This window comes from Mauremys reevesii, linkage group 3, assembly GCF_016161935.1.
Source record: "Mauremys reevesii isolate NIE-2019 linkage group 3, ASM1616193v1, whole genome shotgun sequence".
Classification (NCBI taxonomy): domain Eukaryota; kingdom Metazoa; phylum Chordata; order Testudines; family Geoemydidae; genus Mauremys; species Mauremys reevesii.
The window spans coordinates 79,796,387-79,816,034 of record NC_052625.1 but is presented as its reverse complement, the minus strand read 5'-3'; the positions used below and the strand labels follow the sequence as shown (position 1 = coordinate 79,816,034).

General features: G+C 47.9%; 1 protein-coding gene across 1 annotated transcript; it reads left to right on the top strand.

The window, feature by feature from the left end:
• The first annotated feature begins 12,224 nt into the window (after nt 1-12,224).
• LOC120401133 (serine protease 27-like) lies at nt 12,225-19,604 on the top strand. Its single transcript, XM_039530802.1, has 6 exons — nt 12,225-12,242; nt 14,494-14,560; nt 15,072-15,234; nt 15,605-15,876; nt 18,615-18,784; nt 19,208-19,604. Exons 1-6 carry the CDS (start codon nt 12,225-12,227, stop codon nt 19,553-19,555), a joined length of 1,038 nt encoding a protein of 345 aa, XP_039386736.1. The 3' UTR covers nt 19,556-19,604.
• The last annotated feature ends 44 nt before the right edge of the window (nt 19,605-19,648 follow it).

Below are 19,648 nucleotides of genomic sequence, written 5' to 3'. Positions count from 1 at the left end.
ATCTAGCCCAGTTTCCTGTCTTCCAACAGTGGCCAATGCCAAGTGCTTCAGGGGGAATGAACAGAACAGGGCAGTTATTGATTTATCCATCCTCCGTCGTCCACTCCCAGCATGTGGCAGTCAGAGGCTTAGGGGCTCCCAGAGCATGGGGCTGCTCCCTGCCCACCCTGGCTAATAGCCATTGTCAGACCCGTTCTCCATTAATTTATCTAATTCTTTTTGAACCCAGCCATACTTTTGTCGTTCGCAACGTTTCCTGGGAACGAGTTCCACAGGGTGGCTGTGGGTTGTGCCAAGAAATACTCCCTTTGGTTTGTGCTCAACCTGCTGCCCATTCACTTTATCAGGTGGCCACTAGCTCTTACCTCATGTGAAGGAGCGAATAACACTCCCCCATTCACTGGCTCCACACCAGTCAGGATGTTCTGGACCTCCAGCAAGGCCGTCGCTTTTCCAAGCTGAAAAATCGCCGTCTTTTTTCTCTCTCCCCATGAGGAAGCTGTTCCACGCCAGTCATCATGTGCGTGGCCCTGGTCTGTTCCTTTCCAACCCTGGTAGCTCTGTTGTCAGCTGTGCCGATCAGACCGCCACACCAGACCGTGGATTTACACTGCAGCCTTTTATTGAGTGAGGATGCAGCGGGGTGGTCACTGGAAGGGTACAAGCAGCCCTGGGCAGGGTGGCGGCTCTGAAAGCAGGGCTGATTGGGAAGCAGCCGCAGCTGTAGCTGGCTTGATAAGGGCCCAGCTGGCCCTTACAAGAGAGCAGTGGGCCAGGAGCAGGCAGGCTCCCTCTGGCTGAGGAGAGAGATGGACGTGGCCGCCTGAGCGCTAGAGGGCACTGGAGTGGAGCCGGGCTGGGGAAAGGCCAGAGGAGCTGGGGAGCTCCGGGCCAGCAACTCCCCAGGCTGCAGGGCCTGTCCAAGGCCCCTGGAGGTACTGGGCTGCAGGGACATGCAGCAGGTCAAAGCCGCCCTTGCCTATGACGACTGGCTTATACAGACGGCAGTCAGCCCAGTGAAAGGGGCTAGATGGTGACTGGCAGTAGCCCATAGGCTGAGGCAGGGTGGGGACAGAGGGTGGGGGTTCCCTGGGGAGGGGAGACCCAGATCTGTGGGGTATTGCCTGGAGGGGCAGCACCCCAGGTAAAAGGGCACCGGGGTCCTGGGAGGGACACGGGGGGCCAGCGGCAAGCAGGACACCGGCCTGCAGAAGGCGCTTTGAGAGCTGGAAACAGAGCTAATTCCCAGGAAGCAGCAGGAGGCGCCGCAGGGGTGAGTCCTGCCCCGTTACGGATGTTTTATTACTCCACCGTGGGTTCAGCTCTGGATGCCACAGTTTCAGATTCCATTATGAAAGTGGATTTTTCTCAGGCATCAGCATCTAGGGGTATTTGCCAGTCCCCCCTCATTAGATCAAGCGTGCTTATAAACCTAGCTCCTCCCAGTGTTTCCAGCAGATCCTCTATTCTGGGCATGGGGTAAGGATCAGGCTGTGCGATAGCATTTAGCTTCCTATAATCCACACAAAACTTCATGCTTTTGTCTCTTTCCGGCACCATCACAATAGGAGATGCCCAGGGGCTTTGAGACTTGGTAATTACTCCCATTTGCTTTCTACCTCTTCCTGAATCTGTGTCTGTCTTTGTTCCTCTGCCAGGAGCTGGGTGGGGACCTGCAGTTTGAATGGAGTGTATCATCTTACCAGTGAGCCCTGGCTTGTTCAAGAATGTTTGCCTAGGATGCTTTCATAGAGCCAAAGTTTCCCTCTTGTGAGTTGAAGTTAAACTCTCCCCCACCTCAACGCTCTCAAGAGGTGTCTCCTCTTTGCTTTCTGTAACCATATCAGCTAAAGGGACAGACATAGTCTCTTCATGGGCACAAGATATACCCACATCTACCTCCCTTTCATGGCATGCCTTCGTCCTGCTAACATGCACTGTCTGCCCAACTCCTTTTCCACGGGGTTTTCTCACATCATAAGGTAACCTTGTTAACTCCTTCTATTACTTCAAAGGGTCCGTTCCAAATGCCTTGCATTTTATACTTCCTCACCGGATCTAGCACCAACCCCATGTCCCCTATCTCAAGCGCTCTTTCCTCAGCATGTCTATCATATCAACGCCTCCTGAGCTTCCTGGCTTACCTTCCGGCTTTGCTGAACCAAACCCATCATACTCTGCAACTTTTCCTGAAACTGAGACACACACTCCGTCACTGGTTGCGCTGTCTCCTTGGCATTACCTTCCCAAGAATCACGAACCAGATCTAGAGGTCCCCTGACCTGCCTCCCCTAGAGCAGTTCAAAGGGAGCAAAGCCAATAGATTCTTGGGGTACACGCCTGTATGCATACAACAGATCCCACTCGTTCCGGCGCCTGTCCACATACATTTTCAGCCTAGATTTTAAGGTTCCATTGAACCTTTCCACCAGACTATTGGTGTGTGGGTGGTAGGGAGCAGCTTTTAGATGCGTTAGCCCCCACACATTTCCCGTAACTCCTTAAAATCGACAGACACGGCCAGACAATATTTCCCTGGGAAAGCCCACTCTGCTAAAAATTGCAAAAAAGGCTGTTGCCACTGTATCTTCCTCAACATCACACAATGCTACAGCCTCCGGATGTGGCAACATCTATCAGCACAAGGATATACTTCTGCCCATAGGTGCCGACACCATGGGTGCTCCGGGGCTGAAGCATCCATAGAAAAAATATGGTGGGTGCTTAGCACCCACCAGCAACCCCTCTATCAACACCTCCCACTCCCCCCAGCGCCTCCGGTGGGCCTTGTCCATCAGCACCTACCGCTCCCTCCCAGTGCCTACCACCTGCCATGGATCAGCTGTTTCGCGCATCAGGAGGTGCTGGGGGAGAGGGGGAAGGAGTGAGGGTGCAGCATGCTTGGGGGAGGAGGCAGAACTGGGCTGGGAAGAGGTGGGGTGGAGGAGGGGAGGGGGTGAGAAGAGGCAGGGCAAAGGAGGCGTTGGGGGAAGGGGTGGAGTGGGGGCGGGGCCTGGACGGAGTTTTGGGGGGAAGCTCCCCCCCGCAGATTGGAAACTCGGTGTCTATGCTTCTGCCGGTTCCTGGAAGGCTGAGGGAGTGGTCCCACAATACCCACAGACTCTCTGGCAAATGCCTCCCCAATAATGGGTAGAGGCAGGTGGGGCACCTGACCAGGTCCCCTTAAACCTTTGCACTTCTGGCACAGATCACAGCGCCTGCAATCATCTCTCACTGACTTAAAAAGATGAGGCCAGTAGAAATTTTGCTTCAATCTGTCGCACATTTTGCCTACACCCAGATGTCCTGCAAATGGTCCATCGTGAGCTAACTTCAGCAAGTCATTTCGATATCCCTCAGGTATCATATGCTGTTTGCACCCCCTCTCCCCCCGGGAACGCTTTCTTCATGAAGGAGATTCTCTCTACAACAACCCATCCTGCATGAAAAACCTGCCTCTTCCTTCCCCGGCTGGGACTTGACCCTGAGCATCGTTCTTTGCCCTTTCTAGGGACACATCATTCTGCTGCACCATATTGAATCCCTTCTGTGTTTCACTCAAGTTTGGAACCACCTCTGACACCTCAGACAAATTCTCAACTGGCCTAGGCCGAGAGACACCCTTGGTCTGTTCGCAGCCTCCCTTACTGTCGCCAGGCAGAGTATCTGCCTCAAAACCGCACGCCCTTTGTGATCTGGTTATGACATTAACTTGGTCAGGCACAGCTATTATGTCGTTCCCAAGCAAAACATCCATCAAATGAAATCCCGGACACCAAGCAACACGGCATCTTTAAATCCTTCCCATTCGAGGTTGACGTTAGCCACCGGCAGTTTTACAGAGTACTCAGAGAGAGTTACCACAGTTATACTCTTCACTGGCAGCCCATCTTCTGGCCTCACACGATGTCCTTTGACCAAAGTAATGTCAGAGCCCGTATCTCGCCATCCTGTCCCTTCAACTCCATTGACTTTTGCTCCCTTTATACATTTCTCATTTCCCTTCAATGCCTCAGTCCTAATGTAGTTTGTAAATTCAAATCCTTCGCCCACATCATCAGAGATCATTGGGGTAGTATTAACGACTGCAGCGACTGCATTTGGACGTAAGATGGCAGTGTTGGGTCTGCCTGCGTGGGCAGAATAACTGGATTAGTGTTTACTGGGATATTTGAGGGTGCCGGTTTTGGGGTGTTCCTTAGATTTTTCCTATCTGGCTTTCTATGGCCAGGCATACCACAGAGCTGGCATATAACTTCCCTTTAAGGTAGGAGTTCTTTCATTCTGGGCTCCCCTGAGTTCTCTTATTGAAGTTGGGGTTAGGTTTATTTTTAAATCCTTCCCTCCATTTAAAGAGGGGTGAATAGTGATCACTCTTCCATGGGGTTTATACTCTTTGCAAACCCTATTTTGTGTATAAGCATCTGCAATTTCTGTGGCCCACAAAACGGAATTGGGTTCTCTATCCCAGACAGCTGCTCTAAGATTTTCAGGAAGAATGTCCAAAAAATCATTCCAAAGTGATTAAATCTAGCAATTTTCGGAACTCTCATGACTCTTTGCTCCCACAACCCACTTTTTAACAAAACCCGTTAATTTATGAGCACATTCCACAAAAGTACAACCATTAGACATTCTAAAACGTCTAAAGTTTAGCCTGTACGATTCAGGAGTGACCTTGAATTGCTTTCACACGAGATCTTTAAATAGCTCATAATCGAACACTTCCTGCTCTCTTGGTTCATTGAATACCTCTCTGCCTTACCCAGTCAACCTGGTTAGCAGGACAGACCTTCCTCCTTCCGTAGGATGAGCGGCTGTTTCTCTTTCGGCAACAATTTCTTCAGTTCCAGCGAGCGTTTCTTTCTCTTGTGTTTGGAGTTTGCCCAGCTTTTCTTCACGTTCTAATTGTCGCTCATTTGCTGCCGGTTTCCTTCTAATTGCTTCTGCAGGGGGTGCATCTGGGATAGGCCACCCTGCTTTCTGATTGTAGTAAGAGGAGGCCCTAAGATATAAACCTTGGTATCAGAGGCCTGGTATGAGGCCTGAGGCCTAAACTAAAGTAATGGTCAAGACTTTGCTAACATAAAGCAAAGTGAAGCTGTGAGCTAGAGGCAGGCCCTGCTCACAGAAGCTGGCAAGGAAAGGGCTGATGCTGCAAGAAGAGACGTACCTAAGAGGTACTGAACACTAGATATCAGAACATTCACATACTTGCACATTCCACACAGATAACAAAGAACAGGCTGGCCCATCCCAATGACAGGGCCAAAAGGGTAATATGATGGATAGAGTTGTTTTGATCGAACCAACATGTACAAGGTGAGAGGCGGCACCTTAATACATAGAGGGGTTGTACCTTGCTGCGTAGAGGGGTTGCACCTCATACGTCAGGAGTGATGTGTAACTTGTTTGTACCTGTGTATAAGAATGCATCCCTGGGGCGGTGTCTTTGTCCGGCCTAGGGGGCAGTGGAAATTCCCGCCACTAACTGAGCCGGATCCATTGCCAAGAGGCACTTTCTCGTAGTATGCCCTGAGTTAGGCTAAGAAACCTACAGGGAACTGCCATTGTGTCCGAGGTCGCAATAAACCTAGTCGACGTGGCTTTGCATCTTACTAGACTCTGTGGTTATTGGGGGTTCTCGTTGGGTCTGCTGTGTCAGCTATCTGCACAGAGCTGGGGCAGCACACAGAGGGAACTCACGCACGCAGCCGAGTGATATCAACATTGGAGAAAGCAGAGCACCACACCGGTAGCACTCTGACAACACTCTGACAACACTGATCACTGGCCAGGAATGGATTTTGAAGTTCCTGCTCTGGGGCCTAGTTCCTAAAAGTCAGTCCTCTCCGTGAAGGCATTTTCTGTCAAGATCTTCATATGATCTTGGCTCACTCGTTGTAATTGATCTTTAACCCTTAAACTCTCAATATCAAAATGAATTCTTCACAAGAACGGGGTTCTGATCCCAAACCGAATTGCCGGTGGCAGTGTGTATCCTAGCCAGACTGTGCCAATGTGACTGGGTCCCCAGGGGGGGACACTGAGATTCCTTAATCGGGGCACACGGCAAAGAATGGGGCAAACAATCTGCGAAACGGGTGGTTATTTCTAATACTTAGGGTACGTCTTCACTAGTGCAACAGCGCTTTCACATGGCTTGTGTAGTCGCAGCATAGCGCTGGGAGAACTCCACCTCCACGAGGGGAATAACGACCTCCACAGGGGAATAGCTAGCTCCCAGCGCTGGGAGAGCGGCTCCCAGCACTGGTGCACTGTCTACACGGGCACGTTACAGCGCTGACACTTGCAGCGCTCAGGGGGGTGTTTTTTCACACCCCCAAGTGAGAAAGTTGCAGTGCTGTAAAGTGCCCACGTAGATAAGCCCTTAGATTCACCAAGCCAGCCACAAAACAACTTCTGCAATACCTTCCTGGTTACCCAGAAGCCAGAAATAAGAACAGTTCCCTTAAAACAATCCAGCCTTGGGCTCCCACTCCGACAGCCAAGTCAAATATGAGGAGGATTACTGAAAATCTTGTTAATCAGATAAAAGGATTGGCCACATTATCCACTACGTCACTGAATATTTCAGATCTTACCCAAATACTAGCTTACAGCCAATTCTCATTAACTAAACTAACATTTATTAAAAAAGAAAAGAGAGTGTATTGGTTACAGGATCAATATACATCTAGGTATGAATGAAATTCTTAGCTCAGTTTCATAGCAGCGCCGGTGAGCTTCAGAGTTGCAAAGAATTCTTTCAGAATTAGTTCCACAGGTTACAGGCCAATGTTCAATACCAGGGTGCTCCAGACTGGAGCTGGAGACCTCAGTCTCGATTCAGATGTGGTGTCTCAGATACCAAGTTTCTAATTGCACCAAATTATATTTGTTTACATTTAATTTGGCGTTTGACTTTCTCTCCTTCATGCTTTTTAATACTGTGTGGACAAGACCAATTCAAGATCTGGTTATCCCTAATTAATTCTGGCACTTTTCTCAGGTCCAAGAATTGTAAAGTATTATCAATAGTGTCTATTACATATTCACCATATTCTGAACCAATAATTTCCTTTCCGATGTTGTGATTTTTCCCCCCTGATCATTATTATATTTTACCAATTGAATAATCTTAATCTGAGTTCAATTGAATATTTTGGTTATTTCATGTGTATTATACACCATCAATCATTCTTCAGTTGCTAAACCATAAATTCCCAGTGACATGGGGTTAATTACTTTGTTAGCTTCTTGCTGAACCATGTAATTAATATGTCTTCCCCCCCCCCCCCAATATCCACCTGTGACGCTGGCAGACCAGGTGCCAGCTCATGTGGAAGGCCCAGGATAATTCACTTGTGTATTAGTAAAAACATAGGAGACAACATTTTTATCACTATAATTTACTTTTATAAGCAAGTTCTCTGTGTTTTTAAGCCTGTGATGTTTCTGCATGCTCACTTTTTATTGAAACATATGCGTAAGTACTAAATGAAGGAATGTGTCTTCATATAGGTTTGTCTTTTAAAGTGTTTATTGTGATACAGCATGGCCAGAGGGCAGCAGGAGAGGGTTAGAAGGGAGCCTTATTCCCTCTAAAGGGAAGAAAGTTTGCTATAGATTAACTAGAGCACCTGAAGCCAATTAGAGCACCTGCAGTCAGTCACCTGATAAAAACCCCTGCTTCAGTCAGACAGGGAAGGAGTTGGAGCAGAGAGGATTGGTGTTGGAGCAGAGAACAGTTTGGAGGGGTCAGAGCAGAGAGGATTGGTGTTGGAGCGGAGAACAGTTTGGAGGAGTCGGAGCAGAGAGGATTGGTGTTGGAGCAGAGAACAGTTTGGAGGAGTCGGAGCAGAGAGGATTGGTGTTGGAGCGGAGAACAGTTTGGAGGAGTCGGAACAGAGAGGATTGGTGTTGGAGCAGAGAACAGTTTGGAGGAGTTGGAGCAGAGAGGATTGGTGTTGGAGCGGAGAACAGTTTGGAGGGGTCAGAGCAGAGAGGATTGGTGTTGGAGCAGAGAACAGTTTGAAGGGAAGCAGAGGACAGTTTGGAAAAGTGCTGCGGTGGGCTAAGAAGTCCAAGACCCTAGGTAAGGGGCACCTGGCTTGTACAGAGGGAGGGCAGGAAGCCCCCACAAGCTGAAGGGCAGGAGAGGGAATTAGCCCAGGGGAAGGAACCGTCAGTACAAGTGGTTCATCACTATCCTCAGGGCCCCTGGGCTGGGACCTGGAGTAGAGGGCGGGCCCAGGTCCCTCCCTCTCCACTCCCCTCCTCCAGGACACTAGTGGGGCAGTTAATATTCCAATTCAGGGGCAAGAAATGGCACCGTGAACCCCCTCCCCCAAAGAAGAGACAGCGCGAGACCCATCATAATAGTGCTGGCAATTTGCCACATTATAAAGCAGAGCTTTATTCCTTTACTAGACTTAATGTAACTTTTACTTGCATTTGTTAAAAAGTTTGGGAAAGAAGCAGCCTTCCTATCTTTGATGTACTGACTCACGGACGCTGTTTTTGCTAACAGGGGCTTTGCTGCAGCTTCAAATTGTTCTTACTGAAAAAATGACCAATGTTAGTCTAAAACATAGGGGGAAATGTTTAAAACTTGGTTGTTACTAAGGGCTTATGGTTTTAACATTTATTAAAGCCCTTGTATAAAAGGGCTACATGGCAGGAAAAATGATTGGGGTCTGTTTTTTTAGATAAGAATAAGGCAGTTAAAGCAGTGGGGGGAGTAGAGAGGGGAGGGAAGGGAGATGGTTCTTGTTTAAAAACCTTGGGACTATAGAATTGATTCAGGGAAATGAATTCTATGACACTGCTGTAGAACAACATCTGATTGTGCCAATACAAAGGCGGCGATAACAAGCCTGAAGGGCTCTGACCCTGGGAAGTTGCCTCTTTCAGCAGACTCACTTGGAAGGGTAAGATCTCCCTCTCTCTGATTCACACACATGCTGTCTATCTTTGCCCTTTGCAAAGGGACTTTCTTTTCCCTTTTCTAGTCCTGTTCTCTCTTTTAACCTCTCTTTAGATGTTTCTCTTTTATTTAACTCTTTAAAAATGTTCTTTTTCTTAACCCACCCTTATATTTAATACACCTTTTACATTTATCTCATTTTTTAAATTCTTTAATAACATACCAAACTAGGCCTTTAAAATCATCTTTCCTTACTCAACCTCACCAACAACCTTTCTTTCCTTTTTTTCCCTATAAACCTTAACAAAGCTTTCTTTTTTAATCTTTAAGCTCTCCCACGCTATTCTTTCAACCTTTTTGTCTAAACAAACAATCAAATGTGTGAAAGCACAAGGACACAACATACCCCCTATCCAAACATAATTTTTTTCCAAAATGGCCAATGGTGCCAAACTTCGATGCCAACAGAAATGGGGATGGAGGGTGGGACATAAGCCCTAAATGGGGCGTGGAAACCTGTCAAAAATACACAGTGATGAATGCTATCGAGGTGTATACTACTGAAGTATGCCACGTGTTCTCATTATTCATTCTGGATCAAGTGGGTTAAAGGTATTGGCGTCATCTGTTGGACTTACAAGCTGCAAGGACTTTCATCTCTCATGGGAGAGATCCATACTTAAGGTTGTCTCCCAGCCTGCACCTGCACTGAGTTTTGTAGTTCACTGGGTTTCTTCTAATAAAGGACACAATTTAGGACAAGCCTGCAGCACTTCGTGACTTTTTCCCCTTTAGTGAATTTCCTGTGGCTGAAATTCTCTTCCTTCAGTGGCTAATCTCCGTCTTTTCCATCTCCTGTTCTAACCATTTAACATCCCTCTCCTCCTCTGACCTCTCACCAAGACTGCCTGTTTGTATTTCTTCTTCCCTTTCTTCATTGCTGACAAGCTCTTCAAATCCACCCTGTGCTCCCCCCTGAATCTTTTGCATCCGACAGTTCCTCTTTTTCTGGCTCTTCAGAGCGTTCATTAGTCCCTTTCTGTTCTTCATCTCGTCTGCATTTAGCCCTTGACCAGGTAGGTGAGGTGAGGGTCTATGTCCTAATGCTAGCGTATCCTTCCCAGGTCGCACCATAGCTAATGGAATATAGGAGTTGGGTCACCTGGTACTACACTAAAAACATAGACAGGTGGAATTTGCATCTCTGTACACATCTGTCTCACTCTTTATCTCTGGGACACCTTGGGCTTCCTGACCAGCCTCACTCAGATGCTATATATACTACCTGCTGATGCATGTCCTCCAGGATATCACAGGTTTGTTCTAGCGCTTCAGTTCCCTGAACTAATTCTGTTATTTTCACTTCTTGCCCAAACAAACATCCCTGCCCCATTGCTGCTCGAGCTCTCCACATTGTAATCTGGTCACCATCTCTTTGTAATTGCTGTTTATGGCAAACCAGTTATCTCTGATATATAAACACAGATTTTACTTCCAGTTGCTGAATAAGTTGCTCTCTCAATGTCTCACTCATCCCTTTCTCCTGCGATAACGCTTGTCTTGCCTGATCCAAATGCTCTATTTTCCTCTTCAATTTTCTCCCCAAAGTATTACCTACAATATATACACAGCCCATTGCTATATCTTTCACCTCCTGTATTTTTCTCTTTAATTTTTCTTTCTTAAAAATGGAATACCTTGAGTTCCATGGAGATGGGTGGTGGGTGAGGGTTTGATTATTCAGCAATTTTGCTAGCCCTCCATTGTAGATTTCAATGTAGTCCAGCAGAGAGGCCTGAATTGGCCTGAATTGGCAACTGACCTTGTTCAAATGTTACCTGGGGTTCCCCTTGAACCCAAAGCTCTTGGGAACCCTTGTCACCTGAGGTTGCACTGAACCCCAAGCTCATGGTAACTTTACTCTTTGCGAGTCAGTATCAGGACAGACCAAGGGAGACACAGCACCTCCATCTGCTATACGGCTGGCACAAACAAATCAAAACTACGTGCTTTCACTCAAAGCCAGTACTTTATTAGTCTCCAGTATTCCCATTAGAACATCTTTACTCAAAGTCACTGCTTTGTTTAGTCTCAAGCACACACAACACAATAGGTTATAGAGCATCCCAAATTGGAAAATACCCCTCAGGACTCTGGAGCAGTCTTTGGGTGATTTCAGCCACAAATTTCCAGTGACCGGTTCCGCCTGTGGCCGGGGATCTTCTTGATGTGTCCATGAAGTGTTCTGCTTGACCCAGACTCCCAATTCCTCTTTTATAGCCTGCGGCAGAGCTCTGACCTTGCCCCCTGTGGGTCCTGCGCTTCTAGGCGGTTTCACTAGCCTCAGTGGCTCACTGTGAGCCTCCACGGAGCCCTTCTCTCTCCAGGGCCAGGGTTACAGTCTACTGAGCCCTTTTCATCACAGGCTGCAAGGCGGTTGGTGAGAGAACTCCCACAGTCTCTGTTGTCCCTGGGGGCTTATTTCAGAACACTTTATCCTCCTGTCCTGACAGGGGCCTGACTTCTGTTCCTGTAGTGGTGGGTTGGGGGGAACCCGGGCCCGCCCTCTACGCCGGGTTCCAGCCCAGGGACCCTAATGGCAGCAGTTGTTGGCAGCCAACCTTTCACTGCCAGAGTTGCTACATGTCCCTGGGCCACTTCCCCACAGCTCTCCTGCTTCTCCCTTCTTCACCCTTACCTTAGGGCTCTCTTACCGATGGTTTAGGGTGTCTTCAGTAACCAGCCCTTCAGCCGCACTTCCTCTCCTCTGGCTCCCTGACTCCCCTGCCTGACTGGAGTGAGCCCTTTTTATAGTATCAGCGGGGCCTTAATTAGAGTCAGGTGGTCACATTAGCTTAATGGCCTCACTTGACTCTTTGCAGGTTAGAGTCAGGTGTTCTCATTAGCCTGGAGCAGCTCCTGCTCTGGTCAGTCAGGGAACAGAAAACTGTTAATCCAGTGGCCAGTATATCTGCCTTCTGCTACTCTGCTGTACCCAACTGGCCTGGGTCTATCATAACCCCCAAATTTACAAAAACATGCCAATCAAAAGTATGACATAGCTGATCAAATGGAGCAAAAACAAAGGTTACAAGATATGCCAAAAACAAGATGTGGTTTCTGCTTGTTTGCCTGTTTGATTCTTGATCTAGTCTGACTAATATGGGTGAACAAAGGGATCTTTACTCATGTGTATAAACAAAGGACAAAGACACTATGTATGTTGCTTCTGCCTAGCCAGAGGAGTTTGTTAGTATAATGGGAACAGATAAAAGCAGTGGAAGTGTTACCGGGCATGGCGGGAGTATCATATGTTAGTGCACACTTGAAAACTGCCTCAACTCCTATCTTAAGGCAAGGTCAGTCAACCAGTCAAGAGGGGCAAGGGGGGGAAGATATAAAACACTAAAAGGCCAGAGAAATGCCTGTCCCTGACCGTAGCCCAGCCTCACTCCTTACCCCACCCATGGGGTACAGAAGAGATGGGACAAAGACCCCAGACTCACGACTCCCCAAAATGGAACATGACCATAAATTGCGAGGGGTGGGACTGAGGGTGTGCATTGCAGGTAGGATCATGTCTGCTAAGGAGGGGGGACAACGGGACACTGGGACACAAGACTCTGCAGCGTCAGAGTTATGGATACACTTGCTGGAAACTAACCCAAATAAACATCGCATTGCCTGCACCTCAGACTTCTGGTCTTCTGCTTTCCGTCTGCGTGACAAGAACCTGGGAAGGGGATGAAGGGAAAACTCTCTAACAATACTCACATGCTCCAAGATGTTCTAGGATCCGACGGACCTCTCGCCAGTTGATCAGCAGCAGAGGGATAGTTCCTGCTGGGGGGTTTTCAGTGGGTATTCCCACTTTTATCCAACCAGGGAACCATTTATATATTGTAATTCTAACTACGCCTACCACCTTATGCACATGCATGAAGGTGGCAGCCCTCTTTCCCTTATCTGTACTTCCACACCCCAGGAACGTTGGGGTACCCCATTTTTATAGGTTGTTCAGAGTTCCTCTTATTCGTATTTGCCTTTATGCACAACATGTGTTCTGTGGTCTGGACAGACATTCAAAGACGTTATGATCAGGTGTCTTGTGGTCTCAGACAATACATTTGCGGTTTATTGCAATCCATTTTCCGTAACCTCAGCTATTGACAAATCTTATTCAGTGACCTTGTGACCTTGTAACCAGAGCAACCAGGCAGCCTGTGGTGAGAACCATCTAAGTTTGTAAGGGCACTGAAAGTGTTAAGAGCAGCTTAGAATGCATCTTGCTTTTATTTAATTTGACCAAATCCGACTTGTTATGTTTTGACTTACAATCACTTGAAATACATCTTTATAGTTAATACATCTGTTTGTTTATCCTATCTGAAGCAGTGCGTTTGGTTTGAAGTGCGTCAGAGAGTCCCCTTGGGATAACAAGCCTGGTACATATCAATTTCTTTGTTAAATTGATGAACTCCTAGAAGCTTGCAGCGTCCAGTGGGCATAACTGGACACTGCAAGACGGAGGTTCCTAGGGTCGTGTCTGGGACCGGAGATATTGGCTAGTGTCATTTGGTTGCACAATCCAAGGAGCAGCTGACACGCCAGAGGCTGTGCGTGACCAGCCCGGGAGTGGGGGCTCTCACAGCAGAGCAGGGTCAGGCTGGTTCCCAAAGTCAAGGATTGGGGTGACCTAGCTGATCACCAGTCTAGAAAAAACCAGAGGGGAACGTCACAGGCTGCACCCAGGAATTGCAAGGGAATCCAGATTTTTTTGCCTCCCAGAATTAGCCTTGTGATTTCAGTGGGATTCAGGATTCTCTTTTTCAATTTCTTGTCCCCCTGTATACCACCCTAGCCCGAGCCCTGATAATAACCATATACCCATGATAACCTTAACCTAATCTCCATGGCAGTCTCAACCCCATAATAATGCCAGACCTGTCTGCTCTTTCTTCACGCCCTAAGTGCTTGTGATACAGACACACCCAAACTCTGCTGGCAGGAGTGTTATATCTATACCTGACCACATACACCAAAAGGGACTCTTTAGGTCTCTGAAGTTGAGCTGATTGTGGCTTGTTGTGGGAATGGTTTTAGAGCTATTCACATAGGATGTTTTGTTCCAAATCCGATGGGGCATCTGATAGCTGGATACCCATAGACACCGCCTCTGTTTACTGTGTGGATGAGATGCAAGCTGGACATTTACAAAAACAAATGAACCGCCGGAGGGTTCTCAGAAGAGGGGCTCCCTGGGCTAAGAGGCGATACCTTGTGACTGGATAAGAGCAGAAGATTGGTGCACGTCTCAGAAATGGTAGATCCCGGCTTTATGGGCTGGACAAGGGCTGGAAGAACTAACGACTGAGTGAGTAACACCTTATCAGACAAGCCAGCACCAACGTGTGCAGGCGGTAGACTGTGTTTTATGTTTTTCATCTACCTGTAACCTCATGTTTCCACCTCCTGTGCCTGTATTTTGAATCTCTCCCTCAGCATCTGCTAAATCAGTCTCAGCTTGGTGTTACAATAAACACCTCTGAGTGCTGGGTGCAAAGGAGAGGGTTGAACTGAGGGGAAGCCGGGAAGTGCAGTTTCTACGGAGGCAGCGGACGGCTACACATTGTGAGTGCGCAGAAGACGGGGGACTGGGCACTGGAGTGTAGCAGAGGCAGGGGGTGTAAATTGCTGCCTGCAGAGGGATAGAGCAGGGCTCGCAGAGCACCAGGAATGCCAGCAGCTAGTGGCTGGGAGAGTTTCCCCTGGTGGGCACAAACCGGGCTTCCCTTCCCGCACCCGGGGCCAGGGGTAGTGGGGCAACCCAGACACCACGGGTCACCGGGAAAAGTATCAAAATGCTCGTGGGAGTTGGAATCCCATGTAAGATTCCAACAACAAAATACATTGCCCTGCATACGTGGAAACAGAATGTGGCTGGGAGCCAGGACTCCTGGGTTTCTTCACCCACTCTGGGGTCTAGTGGATTAAAGCAGAACCAGGACTCCTGGGTTATCTCCCTGGCTCCAGAAGGAGAACGTGTTGCTCTCTTATCATCAGGTAACACATATAATTATTTCACTTTCCTCACTTCAGCTCCCTTGCCCGGGGATAATGTAGTTTCCTCTTTTCTTCCCAGGCTGTGGCAAGTCGTTGGTCTCGGGGCGCATCTTGAATGGTCAAGATGCCAAGGCCGGGGCCTGGCCCTGGCAGGTCAGCGTGCAGAGAAACCGCTCCCACATCTGCGGCGGTTCGCTCATCTCCGAGAGCTGGGTGGTGTCAGCAGCTCATTGCTTCAAGCTGTGAGTACCCCAGGCAGGGCAGAGAGAGTGACTGCAGCCGTTCTGAACAGATTCTCTCTCCCTTTTCACTGGCTTGCTGTTGCGTGGCATCGCTGTGTTGCTGTTCCTCAGCTGCCCTGCCCCAGAGGTGGCTGCATCTCATTGCCAAGTGAGCCATCCCTTTGCGGTGTTATGTATGGCTGTTCCCCAGGTGCACCGCTCCAGACATGTCTGCATCCACGTGCCAGGCAAGCCCTCCCTGTGCAGCACTGCTATGGGTCTGTTCCATAGATGTCCCACCCCAGAGCTGGCTACATTTCAGCACCGTGAGAGCTATCCCTCTGTGGTATGACTATTTGGCTGTTCCCCAATCAGATTTTCTTGCATTCAGGCCTGTAGTCAATTCAACGTATTGGGTGCAGCTGGGTGAAAACAGGATTGTCGGTGAGACTCCAACCCAGATGTTCTCATTGGTGAAGCGGGTCGTCCTCCATCCCAATTACAACAGTAGCACTTTCCTTGCCGACATCGCTCTGGTGGAGCTGGAGAAGCCAATTGCCTTCGCGGCCTCCATCAGCCCCGTGTGTCTGCTCGACGCCTCCGTCCATGTGCCTGCTGGGGACGCCTGCTGGGTGACTGGCTGGGGGAACATTCACCCCGAAGGTGAGGCAGACTTGTAGCTGTTAGAGAGGGGAAGGGCAGGGGAAAGTCCCAGCACCAGATGATGGTCACAGGCTGGGTGATTGTAGCCCCATATGTACGCAGATGGACTGAGAGATACAGGGTTACGTGGGTACACGGTTATACAGCCATGGTTACACTGTTATAGGATTATACAGGCACATATTATGCTTGTACACATGCACAGTTACAGGTGGGATGTGATATATGTCCATAATATCATGACCGGTGTGGAGAACGTGAATGGGGAAGTGTTATTTACCCCTTCACATAACACAAGAATGAGGGGTTACCCAATGCAATCAATAGGCAGCAGATTTAAGACAAACAGAAGGAAGTATTTCTTGACACAGCACAAAGTCAACCTGTGGAACTCATTGCCAGGGGATGTTGTGAAGGCCAAAAGTACAACTGAGTTAAAAAAAAGAATTAGTTAAGTTCACGGAGGATAGGTCCATCAATCGCTATTAGCCACGATGGTCAGGGACACAACCCCATGCTTTGGGTGTTGCTAACCCTCTTACTGCTAGGAGCTGGGGCAGGACAGGGGATAGATCACTCGAAATTGCCCTGCGGTGTTCATTTCCTCTGAAGTACCTGGCACTGTCGGCTAGATCAACCGTTAGTCTGACCCACTATGGCCGTTTCTTAATGTTATACAGCCTCAGTTGTACGGTTACTCTGTTATATTTTTATACACATATGGTTGGACTGTTTTACAGCGATACGGTTATATAGCCATAGTTATATGATTGTGCAGTTGTATGTTTATACAGATACAGTTATACAGGTCTATGATTATATGATGATGTAGCCACAATGATCTGGTTCTACAGTTATCTAATTAGATAGACACAGATGTACAATTATACAGTATATGATTCTGGAGCCACAGTTATATGGTTGAACAGTTATGTAGTTATACAGGTACAGTTTTACAGTTCCACAGTTAAATAGTTATATGGTTGTACAGACACAGTACTATATATAGGTAGTTATTCAGGTATGTACATTGGACAGATATACAATTATGCAGCCATAGATATATGGTTATACAGTTATATAGTTATACAGGAACAATTAGAGTTATACCGTTGTACAGCCACCATTATATGGTATACAGATCCCATTGTACACTTATACATTGTGTGATTATCCAGTTATATGGTTATACAGGTACAATTGTACAATTATACCTTTATAGAGCTATAGTTGTATGTTATATAGTTATACAGGTATAGTCGTACGGTTATATGATTATACAGCTGTACAGATATAAAGACAGTATTATACACAGGCTTAGAAGGATTCAATTGTTATTGCTGAAATTCTGTAAATGTTGATTTCGCCATAAAAACACAAAACAACAAAAAATATTTCCATTGGTAATAACTGAAATTTACAGATAGACAAAGTCAGAAAAATGCTGCTTGAAAAGTTTTGAGAGTTTGATATAACGATATTTACTTTGTATTTTTTGACATGAGATACTGACAATTTCGTATGCATGGTTACACAGCTTTGACTCTCAACCTCCACTAAATCATTATTGTCTGACCTGCAAATGTGAAAATTTCCTGCAAATGTGAACATTTAAGCCAATAAACATTTTAAAAAGTGCTTAACAACCACCATTTTGCACAACTGTGGAAATCTAAATTGATACAGATTGGAAACATATTCTTAAAGCTCAACATCTATACGAGTCATCAAGCCTAGCTATACAGATACGCAGCTGTATAGGAACTGTTATACCGTTAGACAGTGATATAACTGCAGCTCTATGATTCTATACGTCAGTTATGCACTCCTCCTAAGTGTGGTATTAAGGACTGGTCTACACTACCGCGCTAAATCAATCTATTACGCAAATTCAGTTACTTGAATAATGTAACTGAAGTCAACATAGTTAGAGCCACTTACCGCGGTGGCTACACTGCGCTGTGTCGACGGGAGAGCCTCTCCATCGACTTCCCTTATGCTTCGCGGGGAGGCGGAGTACACAAATCGATGGGTGAGTGCTCCCCCATCGATTTAGCATGTCTTCACCAGACCCGCTAAATCAACACTCACTGCATCAATTGCAGCAGTGCCGATCTACCGGTCAGTATAGACATGCCCTGTGACACGATCTAGTGACTCCAGTATCTCTGGCCGTGCCAATGTTCCTATTTTGCTTTAAACCTGTGTCGTCCCATTTTACCGTAGCTCATTTCTGAGCAGGTTTAAGCTAACCGAAAATAGCCACTCTCAGGGCTGCACTGCACAAAGACGCCGCGCCAGTTTGGTGTCAATCTGTTTTGTGTGTGTGTGTTTGAGCAATGTCACCATCTAGTGGCTGCATCTCACATGGGGGATTCAATTCCTGACACGATGAATGGATGTTCATATTTGTGGGGGGGCCTGTATGTGAGCCCGAATATGGGTTTCAAACCTCCCCTGTTGGTGTAGTTGGCACCAGTATATTTACCGATGCCAGTTCTAGCCCAATAGGAAGCAGCGTCAGAGGCGGCCGCCAGCTGACACCCAGCATTATCAAATCACACACCTGGTTATATCCTTACTGCCATGTGTGTAGCGCTGGTCTGGAACTGAGCAGCATCTGCTCAGAGATTAAAACCCTCTGAACCAAATCAGGGCAAACTGTGTGTAGACAAGGCTTAAAATTTTAAAACACTCACGCCAGGCGAGTCACCTAGCCCTCGGGCCTTTCATTTCAGTGAATTTTTCCCTAGCGGCGACCCTGCAGGAAGTGGAGGTGCCCACCGTAGACACCACGATCTGCAACGATCGCTTCCGAGTAGGATTACAAAAGCCTGCGGGTGACAATCCCATCAAAGAAGACATGATGTGTGCCGGGTCCATGGAGGGCTATAAAGGCTTTGCTTCGGTGAGATTCTCTGACTGAGATCAGGGCCCCCATGATTCCTGCCCCATTCTCCCTGTTGACTTGGTCTTCTGTCGGGTGTGGGGGGCGGGACCCACCAAACAGTGGGTCTGGATGGAGGGGTGGAGCCTTGACTTCGCTCCCCAGTGTTTAGACAAGACAGACACATCTTGGAATTGTGGATGCATCATAGAGTATAAAGTCAGCAGGGTTCGTCCATTCAGTCTGACCCGCTGTATAACCCAGCCCATAAGTGCACCCGGTTCCCCCACCACTGAGCCCAGGGACTTGTGTCTGGGTAAAGCATCTCCCAGAAAGGCAGCCAGTGGGGATGTGAAGCCATCGAGAGATGGAGAATCCACCACGGCCCTTGTGAACGATGGAGACTGGTCCTTCCTCAAACCACATTTCTTTCCCTGTCTCTAGGGTGACTCCAGGGGACCCCTGGTGTGTGAGGAGGACGGGACCTGGTACCTTGCTGGGCTTGTGAGCTGGTCACTGGTGAGAGAAGTGAGCGGGGTACTCACTATTTTTCCCGGTTACCCTGGGGTCTACAACCGCCCGAATGCCCACAACGACAGGATCCAGGAGAATGTGCCTGGTGTGAGTTTCACGGTGGTGAACTTCACTCTGAACAGTGCCAGTCCCTCTACCACCGTCACTCCGAGCAGTGTCCATCCATCTGCCATCATCACTTGGAAAGGTGCTGGTGGCCCCTCTGCCACAATCCCCAGGGTCCTTCTCCTCATTGTGTTTTTGCAGCTGACTCTCTGACCCCTCGACTCGAGTGGGACCCCATCCCACACCAGCCCTTCCTCACCCTTCACGCACATAGACCATGTCGCTTGTGGGATCAGTTCCAGTGTT

Bases quoted from the DNA above. Each gene is read 5' to 3' on its own strand.
- LOC120401133 (XM_039530802.1), top strand. The intron at 15,877-18,614 runs GTGAGGCAGACT...CTTTCATTTCAG, and splicing joins GGGGAACATTCACCCCGAAG to TGAATTTTTCCCTAGCGGCG. The intron at 18,785-19,207 runs GTGAGATTCTCT...CCCTGTCTCTAG, and splicing joins GCTATAAAGGCTTTGCTTCG to GGTGACTCCAGGGGACCCCT.